Source organism: Sturnira hondurensis, unplaced genomic scaffold (genome assembly GCF_014824575.4).
Source record: "Sturnira hondurensis isolate 20B ecotype Veracruz unplaced genomic scaffold, ASM1482457v3 Scaffold0017284, whole genome shotgun sequence".
In the NCBI taxonomy this organism is placed as follows: Eukaryota; Metazoa; Chordata; class Mammalia; order Chiroptera; family Phyllostomidae; genus Sturnira; species Sturnira hondurensis.
The window spans coordinates 212,047-223,171 of NW_028089915.1; the positions used below are offsets into that span (position 1 = coordinate 212,047).

Sequence of the window (11,125 nt, forward strand, 5' to 3'; positions counted from 1 at the left end):
AGACAAGAAGAGGTCAAATTAGGCAGTGTCTATGTCCCTGGGACCTGAGATGTTAGGGGGAGAGTGTCCAAGTCACTCACAGAGCCAGGCAGGGAGGTCACTTGGATGTAGGGTGTTTATCCCAATTCGCATTTCCAGTGAAGGTAAGAGAGTATACCCATTAGGCAAGGGGGACTTCAGAACAAGGGTTGGTGGTGCTTCATGGTCCATCTAGAAGGCAGGGGGTGTATGAGCCTGCAAGTGTGCATGCCTGTCCTGAGTATGGGCACATGCCTCAGAGCAAATTAATGTGCACCCCCAGGGAGGCACATGGTCATCTGCATGCTGAGGGTGCACATGGGAGCCTGTGGCTATGCAGTGGGTACATGTGTCTTTCTCCAGGCTGGGAAACAGCAGTGCACTGGGGAGTCTGTGAGGAGGCAGCAGCACCTGTACCTTGGGAGAACATGATTCTCCTCTAGGTTGATGAGGCCCTGTCTGCTAGTCTGACAGATACACAGCTGCTGCAGCTGCAAGAAGAAGAGAGGGGCTTCTCACCCTCCCCACAGCCCGCTGCACTGCATACCACCAGATGTAATTCTCACAGCTTCCTAGCCTAGTCTTCTGATGTCTGCCTACAGTGCTCTTAAAAGCAAGTCCAAACATTTCTTTCTGAAGAAAGCCTCCAGAAAGACTTCTCCAGATCCTAGATCCAGATGGTAAACTCTAACCCTTCACTCTACCTCAAATCCATCCAAAGCCCCCACAACTATCCACCTACCTCAGGAATGCAGTCCCCACTGCCCCAGAGGGGAGATTGCAAGCCTTCAGGAATTGGGGCCAAGCTGCCCCTTTATAAGATGATACAAGGGATGCAGGTGGAACCCTGCCAGCAAGCACAAGTGAGCCCACTGCTCAACTCTTTTCTTCCCTCCCAGCTGCAGCTATTGAGGCTGTGCTCCTGGCACAAAGACAACAGCTACCGGCTGAATGTGACATCTGGAGGGACAGAGCAGGAGGGAGTAGGTTCTCCATTCCACACCAAACAGCCTTTTCTACTTATGAATTAATTGGATCCCTATATCTACTACTTTCTCCTGCACTCTCACTAAGCATCTTCACTCTCAAGTCTGCAATGATGGAAGGTCATCTTAAGCCATTCTTCTTCCTCTACGTGGACCTGGTTCTAAAGCAACCAAAGCAATAAGGGTTCCCTTTGGTCCAAAAATCTCCCTAGCTATCCTAGGTAGAGTAAACCTCTCATTAGGACTAGAAAGAAAAAAGTTAAACAGAAGGGCCTAGAATGGGAAAGAGACCTAGTATCATCCGTCCCCAAGCTACCACTCTCCTCCTCCTGTTACCTGCTCCAATGAAATGAGGTCTCCATACATGCATTTATTTGAGTATCTCAAAATATTTGCTCTTCCTAGAGCAAGCCTCACCTGTGTGCTATAACCTTGCCTTTAAACAATTTATCCAACTAATTCTTGAACTCCAGCCACGTGCCAGTCAATGTAGATGCGTGGGAATACATCATTGAGCCAAAAAAGTCCCAATCCCCATGGAGCTTACATTTTAGCACAGGAGGACAGACAACAAGCAATAAATAAAATACATTTGAAGAATTGTGTAGTCATTTTGAAGGTGATATGGAGAAAAGAAGAGCCTCATAAAAGAGTCCCAAGTGTTGGGGGTGGGGGCTCACAAGCTGCAACTTTAAGTAGTATAGTCAGGGAGGGCCTCAATGAGAATTGGACACTTGTTCGAAGCCCTGAAGAAGGGGAGAGAGTAAGCATGGAACACCTGTGGGAGGAGCCTTACAGGGTTGCAGAGCAACGACTGCAAAGGTCCTGAAAGTACCTGGGGTGGAAAAGAGCAAGAGATGAAGTCAGAGGTGGAAGGCAGAGGCACAGATTATGTGGAGCATTTAAGCTCCCCAGATTTAACAGGATCTCTATGGCTGTTGTGTTTGTTTTTCAAATAGTCTATAGAGGAAGTGAGTGGAATCAGGATAGACAGGTGGCAAAACAAGAGATAGTGGTGTCTTGCATCTGGGTGATGGTGATGGTAAGAGGTAGTCAGGTTCTAGATTTACTTTGAATGCAAGTGTACAGACTAGTTTGGGACACCAGCCACTCTCATGAAATAGATAATACTGTAAACTCTACCATATTATTATTAATAGGGTTCAATAAATTCAACCTAATCTAGTAAAATGTAGGAGAACTTTATTTTTTCATTGGGTCTCTGTCATCACAGAAAGCATGAAAATAAATTTAGTGGAATTCACATTATTACAATTGTAACACACTGAATTGAGTTAATCACAATTATCTTGAGGATTCACTCCCTCCACCTTTCTCATGCATTCCTGCAGAAGAGGAGAACCTTAGCCATTTGAACATTGGCAAAAGGACTGGAGCCAATCCTGGCTGATTTACATTTATCACAAGATGTATTATCACAGGCTCTACTATAATTTGTCAGTGTATGATTAATGGAATAGACTTAACTATTGTTTATACCAGAATGAGAGGTGTAGACCATTAATACAAAAACTTGTAGAGAGAAAAGGTAAGTGTGAACTAGAGAAGAGAAGACTGCACAGAGAGGGGCTTGGGGACTGGAATAGGCAGAGGGTAAGCAGGAGTGCTCTTGGCAGAATGGACAGCAAGGGCAGAGTGTTGGCCAAGCCCAAGATCAAGTTGCACAATAGAAGCTTTGAAGACCAGACTAGCCTGTGTGACACGTAGTAAGGAAGTCATTACTAGTCTTGAAAAAGGGAATGGTAGTGACTTCACAATGGAAAATAAGCCTGGTGATTGTGCATGGAATGGCTAGAGGGGCAGAGACCAAATAAAAGTGGGAGATTCAGGAATATACAACACCTGGCATAAAGTGTAAGATATTGAATAGCAAGAGTGAAAGAGAAATGAGGTTCTAAGATAGAAGAGTAAACAAATGGTGTTGATTGGAGAGGGTTTGGAGGTAAGATGGTGAACCAGGTGGACACAGATGGGTTGGGATGGTGGAGAGAAGTCCACATGAAGATATGCTAAAGAAGAGTTTCCAAAGAATGTACCCACATGCTAGTCCGGAGAGTGGCCCTTCAGTCTGGAAGGGTGGGGTTCATGTTCCAGTAGGTTAGGGAACACTGCATCCTGCATGTTACTATTAGAGTTCACTGTGTGTGTAAAAAGATGAAGGGCTCTGATGCTTTGTCTAAACCAACATTTCCCTAAGTGTTTCACCCTCGTATTTTTGCTGATGTCTAAGCCAGTGATTTGAGGCTCCATGGGCTACAGTTTGGGCAATATCTTCTGAGAGTACTTTGGAGATAAAGTCCCAGAGTTTGAAAAGCAAGCATGGTAAAGGTAACTCATGACCCTGGACCAGGTCTGTCACTAGGAAATAAAGCAGATGGTAAGGGCTGAAGGTCCACTGATGGAATCTTCAGCCAGGTGGCTTGAGCAGAGCATAGGTCCAGCGATGCAGCCAGAGACAGACAATCAGAGAGGAAAACCAAGATCTAGGAATTCTTATATTATAAGGCAAGGGAAACTTTTCTAACTCCAGTCCCCAGGATCTCTTCTTTTGCATTCCTGAGGCACTCTCTCTGCCAATGCCCTGGACATCTGTGTACAGCTCTGTCTCTAAGAATGTCCTTTGATTCCCCAGCTAGGTTGTTAGTTTCTTGTATCTTGTTACTACTAACAAAGTAGATACTCAGTACTTGTTTGCTGATTGGGTGGGTGGGTGGATAGATAGATGGATGGATGAGAGGATAGGAGGGTGGATGGAGCAAGTGAAGAAAGGAGAGAACACTCCCATATGGGGTGAGAACTGAAGAGGTAACTAACAGGCAGGTGGAAAGTACAGAAGAGGCCAACTGCCTCTTGGGTTCCCCTTGTGGAGGTAGCTCCCACTTCATGGGGCACAGGGCTGCAGCCCCTTTAAAGGCAGTAAACAGATGAGACCTGGTAAACCAGAGGAATCTTTATGTTCTCAGGGAGACTGCTCTGGAAGTAGGCAGTGAGGACAAATATTCAATAAATATTTATTGGGTAGCCACTTGGGGTGCTGCACTGAGGACATAGTAGTAACAAGTAGTTGAACTTCTCTCTGCCAACTCCTGCATGTGAAGAAGCCAGGAACACATACAGAGAAGCATCTAGGTAGCCCTAGTTCAGCAGTGTGCCTGAACAAATAGCCTCCTCTTCTTTAGCCCCAGTGTTTTCATTAGCCCTTCCAGCCTGAACTCCTGGAAGGCCTTTACTTTTCTATTCTGGAATCTCTGCCCTGCTCCGTACCTGCTACAGGTAACACTGCACTCTCACACACATGGGCTGGCCCACCTTTGGGAGAAAGGAATGTCAAATAGGAGGAGCAGGATTCCCATGGACTGAGTGAGGCTGAATCAGGGAATGGTGAGCTGGCAGAAACCAATTCTCAGAGGCTGAATGATGTCCAAATCAACCCTTTAGTGTGGCCTGAAGAAAGGAGGGGTGAGAGCATGGGCACTGAGCCTCCAAGTTTGCCCTGGACCTGCCCACCAGCTCCTCCTGACCTAGGCTAGCTGTGGTCTCTGGTGCCACCTTGTGGTGATGGTGACACCCACCTCCCTCAGCCTCTTCTAGGCCCATGGGTTTGCCCCACTGACAAAGTCACCCACTCAGCCTCTCTTCCCTTTCTCCCATTTCTTTTCTCTTCATCTTTCCTTCATTTTGTTTCCACTCTTTCCTCAGTATGGACATATTTGTATAGACATACTCATCACATCAGCATAGGCATACAGGCTCGCTGTGAGCAGAGGGGTGTGTGCCTGTGTATGTGCCCTCTGAGTATGTCATCTTTACTGTATACTCCTTTGCTCTCACGCCCCATTTCTACACATCCATTCTCATCATCTTATGCTAATTAACCTTAGGCTAGTTATATGCCTAGCTTCCACCTTGCCCTGTGAGGCCTGGCCACAACCAACAACCACAGCCTTGGTTTCTGGCACTCATGGGCATCTGTGGGGTCAGCACTTGGGAACCTGTCCTTTTTCTTGTACCCTGGGAGCACATGAAATCAGTGGCACCCAGTGACCAGCAGGTGTTGGACAGAGGGGCAGTACTGACATTCGCACAGGCATGTCATGCAAGAGAACCGACATTGCATCATTGGTTGATGGCCTTGGGTGTTATTTTTCCTCTCTAACCCTCTGCTCCCTGTGTGTTAAATGGAAATTAATAGTACACCTACTTCACAGGGTGTCATGGTAGTGACTGCATCTAGAGAACACTGGGCTGGCACTTGTGCCTCCCTGAACTTCTAGTGAGGATAATCTGAGCTCGCAGCACATCCAAGGAGAAAGTTAGCGTGGAGGCTCTGTGGCTGCCCAACTCTCTCTGCCTCTCTTCTCTCACTCCAGCTACCAACACTCCTGCTCAATAAGCTCCTGGAGGGGAGGATTGTCGAAGAACTAGAGCTGCCCTTGGTCTCACCTCATAGCCTTTCCCTCTCCTACCTTCCTCACTCACTCCCTTCCACTGAGCAGACACTGACACTTTCCCTCCGCCTCTTTTCTTCCCCCAGAATTCCCCTACACCCCATCTCCTCCTGATCATGGGCGACAGGCCAGGCCAGTACCCACCGCCATCATTGGGGGCGTGGCAGGGAGCATCCTGCTGGTACTTATCGTGGTTGGCGGGATTGTGATGGCCCTGCGCCGGCGCCGTCACACCTTCAAGGGTGACTACAGCACAAAGAAGCATGTGTATGGCAATGGCTACAGCAAGGCGGGCATCCCCCAGCACCACCCGCCCATGGCCCAGAACCTGCAGTACCCTGATGACTCAGATGATGAGAAGAAGGCCGGCCCACTAGGAGGGAGCAGCTATGAGGAGGAAGAGGAGGAGGAGGGTGGTGGAGGGGGTGAACGCAAGGTGGGAGGCACTCATCCCAAATACGACGAGGATGCCAAGCGGCCCTACTTTACAGTGGATGAGGCAGAAGCCCATCAGGACAACTATGGGGACCGGACTCTGGGCTACCAATACGACCCTGAGCAGCTGGACTTGGCCGAGAACATGGTTTCTCAGAATGATGGGTCATTTATTTCCAAGAAGGAATGGTACGTGTAGTCCCCTCTCCAGAGCCTCTGTCTTCACCCCTTCTCCCCAGCCCCTACCTACACACCCCCTGCCTTTCTCCCACCCACCCCTCACTGCCAAATCCTCCACAAACTGACAAGAGACTCACCCAACTACCCCAAGCCAGCTCCTTCCTCCCAGGGAGCCAGGGAGTCCAGGGCAAATACCACCTGCTTTGTTTTGATTTCCTCCCTGTCCCCTGTTCTCCCCATGGTGTCATGCTCACTGTGGCTTTGATGTTTCTGTACCTTTCCTCCCCAACTGCAGCCTACTGCCCTTTGTGCAAGATGCCAATTCTCATCTTGTGTACCTAGGCATCTGTCCCTCCAGGGTTTGTGGAGTCAGCCCTCCCATGTCCCAACACTGGAATTTCTTGTGTTCTCTCTACTGGGGGCAGGAGGCTGCAGGGCCTCCCAGAGGAAAAGCCTTACTCCCAGATGCTGCTCCTTTGCTCCCAGGAAGAGGAAACTCAACACCCCCTACATGAGCTGACACAGCTGGGAGTTTGAACCCCAGTCTAGATAGAAGTTTCACCCAAGAGGTAGGGTGTGAGGTGTGGCTTCTCTGAAGCACCCAGGGTTGTCTGGGTAAATCAGGTTGAATAGAGTTGAGGTCCCCCTAGGGCCTAAAGCAGTGTGTTTTTCTTGTGAGGTTGGGTTTTTTGCCCTCCTTATCCTACAGAGAATAATGTCCTCCGTGACCCTCTTCTTTACCCAGTGGCTCCCCACAGAGTGGGATTCCAAGGTGTGTTCTGGCCCACACTTCCCACACAGCTCTACTGACACATACACATACCCACATACACACCACTCATGTCTACTTCTGTGCACCCCCAAAGGTACATAACTTACCCAGGCTGGACACTGACCAAGGCTTGCCCTTCTCTGCTCCATTTCTTTCCCATTTCCCCCTGACAGTGGAGAGCTTCGGAAGCCTTCAGGACAGCTGAGACTAGGCCCCCAATGACTCCACCTAGGATCTCAGGCTGACCCTAAACTGCTTCTTACAGCATGGAATTTTCTCAGATTTTTCTTATCTATTCAATGCTAGCCACTCTTGATTCTCCTGGGGAGTCAGGGCTGGGATCCCAGAAGGAAATGCCTCCTGGAGTTAGAGGTGAGCAAGTACCCAGGTGGAGGGCATAGGGAGGAAGCCCTGTGATAGAAGTTCTGTAAATACAGTCACAGACTCTGAAGGGTGTAGGTAGCATCTCACCCACGAAGGCCAGAAAGTACTAGAGGAGTAGGGGAGCCAGGGATGCTGAGTAAGAAGCTCCTATTTGTTCCTGCTCAGCTATCCCTGGTCTTTGTTCTGAGTGAGGGGCACCTTGGAGAAGCTTTCCCTTTGAGTTGTAGATTTCCCCCTTGAATGGGCTTCTGAGTTCCTGTCAGTCACCCAAGACTCAGTCTTCTCATCTCTAAAATGGAGGAAGTCCCTTCCCAGCCCTCTCAGTTCCCTTAGCTCAAAGTGCCTCAGTTCCTCCGTCTGTACACTCATTGCCCCCTATATCCGACTCCTGGTACTCTAGATAAGAAAGAAAGACCCTGGGATGGGAGAGGCAGGTTCATGCCTGCCCATTAGGATTCTGGTTAAATCAGCCCAGGATGTCAGCAGCTCTATAGGATGGCAGCTGCTGGAGGCATGGGACAGACCACTCTGTTCACCTTGGACACTAGCCAGCTCTGCCATAATCTTCCTAGGAAAGCTCCCAGCTCCATCCTCTACCCCATTTCTTCCTGGTGCTGCTGTTGTGTCCCTAGCCAGCTCTATATCTGTCCTGGCAACCCTGGGCCCACCATGTGGGCCACCCTCTCCTGGCCCCCACTGACCTAGCCCCAGCCCAGGCCACCCAGTAGCCACGTAGCAGAATTCTGAAGCCATGCCAGCCCTGGGGCCGTTCTCCCCTCTTGGCATTGAGGGTACTAGATAGAATGGAGTCAGGGGAGAAAATTCTGGGGTCTTACTAGCCACAGGGCAGAGGAGGGGTGGAGGAAATGGGCTGCTTCTCCCAGCAGTATTATTGTCCCCCAAAAGGCAAAGGACCTTTTCCATGTCATATCACTGCCCATCCCACCTCATGCCACTCTGACTCCTGTGCCTGGTTTCCTTGCCCAAAGGCAGGAAGGAATCCCAGGGGCCTGCCTGGTAAAGTCATTCTCTGTCCCCTTGAAACCATAATACTGAAAGGATTCCTCCTGTGTTGACCTAACCCTGCACTGCCAACCCCTGTTTCTTACTTTATGATGGACTTAGTAGGCCCCCAGGCCGGGCCAAAGCACTGAGTCCCCCTTAAGACACCTCCAAACCCTCCACCCAAACAAAGCACAAATTGTTATGCCTATGCCACATGCATTGGCCTCATGGGAGTTCCTGCCTAGCCTAGAACCCAACTGCAGCATTACCAGCAGGGAAACTGCTCCCTGAGGCCAAGAGTAGACTTGAGGCAGGGGTCAGCACTTGGGCTGGAGAGATGGAATTTTCTGTGCCCCAAGTTGGTGGGCATGTGAGCATTGCTGCTGGGCCCACAGACACTTCCCTTAGCCTCTGGCAAAGGGAAGGTGTGGCCCATCAAAAAGAAGAGGATGTTCTTCTCCTCTGTGATACCAGCATGAGCTAAGCTTCTGCCCTTGCTGGAAATGAAATAAACTTGGTATTCATTGTGCCAGGAGCTCCCCAGCTGTCATCCTGCCTCTTCTTGCCCTCCCTGTTCTTGCCCAGCCCCTGATCCATCTGTATTTATATTTCCTTAAGATTTTGATGTTCTAATGTTTAATAGAACCTTCTGAGTCCCTTCTATCAGAAAAATCTGAAAGGTGGCAACACAGGAATGCACGTGCAGACACCTGAGGCCCAGCCCACGAGCACGTGGGGCATATAGACCTTAGCACAGGCAGAGGCACACACTCACACACTCAGGCATGGCAGGGGAATTAACTGGTCCTACTGAAGTCCTTGAGGAAAGACAGTGATTTCCCAGTGTTCAGGCCATAAGACAGACTTACAGGAGTTGTGTCTCTTGGACATGTGCCCCTCTGCCAACCCCCTCCTGTGTTCCCAAATCACTGGTGCAATAATTCTGCCATCCTTCAAGCAGAGGAACCAGGGATTGTGTTAGGTGAGTGGGGCAGCTCACCTGGGAGGAGAGTGCTCCCAGGTCTCCTGGGGGCCAGAGTCCTCTAAAGTCTGACTGCCACCAGTAACCCTCTCCTGGTGAGCAGCCGGTAGGTCTCTCCCAGGCCCCACACATCCAGAGGGTAATGTGCTCTGCCCACAGATGTCTGGGAAGGAGGCCTATACTGCTGCCACCCAAGTGTAAGGCCAGAGGAACCCTACCCATTGGTGCTGCTGCTCTTTCCACTACTGCTGTGAGGAATGGGATTCTTGGCCGAAAAAAAAAAGGGTTTTCTTTTTTGTATAAATGAAAACAAAATCCAGGAAAAGCTGCCACATTCCCCTGAGTGAGTGAGGCGCACACTTTGCTTCAGTTTCTTTGTCCCCATTTTCATCTTTGGTCCTGGGGATGGCCCAGGAGAGAGAGTCTCCTGGTTCTGACCCACGGGTGTTTGCATCACCCTCTTCTACTTGTATTAAAAAAAAAAAGTAATGGGTTGAAAAATATACTGAGGGGGAAAATGTACTTTTTTAAATAATAAATGTTTAAAACAGTGCTGGCTGCCTTGTGTCACTTCTTTTATCTCCCTTGAGTGGCTGTGCCCTTCCTCTCAGCAGCCATAGGAATGGGGACAGGGCAGAGCTCCAGACCTGCCCAGCACCGCAGTGAAGGGAAGGGAGCCTCCACCCCATGTTCAGGCTCCATGGTTCTGGGACAGTAATGCAAACCCCTTCGGGAATCCTAGCTCACCATCTTGCCAGAGCCCCAAGGGCAAATGTGCTGGTCCAGCCTTTGTCCTCACCTGCAGCTCCCAGTTGCTATTGAACCATCTTTCAGGAAAAGACTTTGGAAAGCAGCATTCAGAGGACTTGGCCGCTGCAGGCGTAGGCAGGGAGGCCTTTAAGGATGCCTGACCTGAGAGGTTGGCGACTGGAATCCTCTACCCTCCTGACCTAAAGCTGCAGAGATCCCACTGAGGCCCTCTCATTTCCCTTTCTCTCTCTACTCCCTCACTCCCCACTGTCCTGCTTTTTCCTCCTGTGGATGTTTGCATAAGGAAGCAAGCAGTGTTACACCTATTGTGTTAGATTCCTTGAGACAGGTAAGAGATAGGAGCTTATCCTTTCATCTGTTTTGAGGATACTGCCGGGCCCCATCCCCTGCAGCTCTAAGAACCAGCTTCCATCTCTCCAAGGCACTGGTTGCAGGGAAGTTCTTGCAGTTCCTTAGTTACCTACCCCTCCTCATCCCTGCATCATCTGTTCCCCATCTCCTGTGCTGGAATGCGGGACAAATCAATCCTGGGATGGGAGTGGCAGGGGCCTCAGTGATGGCCTGCTCCCAGCCACTCCAGCTGCTTCATTTCCTTTCACTGAAATTCACAACATACAACCTTGAGAAAAGGGAGTGGGGATGTTGGAAGCCAAGGTATCTGCCTAGCAGACAACCCTTCTGGTCCAATCTGGGGCAATACCACAACCTCTACACCTGGGATTGGGACAGGATATAGAGCCCAGGGCAGGTGAAATCAGGCATGAAGAAGCCAGCAGCTGTTGGCAGCTGGCTGGGCGCCTCACTGGAAGGCCAAATCCAGCACCCTAGATTGTGTTTAGCTGTTGATACTTGAATTGAAATGCAAATTGGTTAAGTGATTACTTTCTCAGCTTTCTAGGCTGCCCCCTTAAGTTAATTTTTAATTTGTACAGGCAATAAGTGCTAATTACATTATTAATGTATTGGAAGAGAGCGGTGGACACAATGTCCTAATTGGCATTTAACTAGAACATTCCAGAAAATTAACTAAGACTTTCTCCTGCAATGGAAGGAGGGCAAGCCAATTAGTCCCAGGCACAGCCTCTCTGGGCTGGTAAATTCAGACCTGGTTCCTTCCCCCAGA

General features: G+C 49.6%; 1 protein-coding gene across 1 annotated transcript in view; it reads left to right on the top strand.

Moving 5' to 3' along the window:
* The window catches only part of NECTIN1 (nectin cell adhesion molecule 1), a 69,582-nt gene extending 59,842 nt beyond the window's left edge, over positions 1 to 9,740 (top strand). Inside the window, exon 6 of the mRNA XM_037067508.1 lies at positions 5,560 to 9,740. Coding sequence (XP_036923403.1) covers positions 5,560 to 6,107 — 548 coding nt within the window. The 3' untranslated portion in view covers positions 6,108 to 9,740. The remainder of the gene's footprint in view (positions 1 to 5,559) is intronic.
* Positions 9,741 to 11,125: the final 1,385 nt, after the last annotated feature.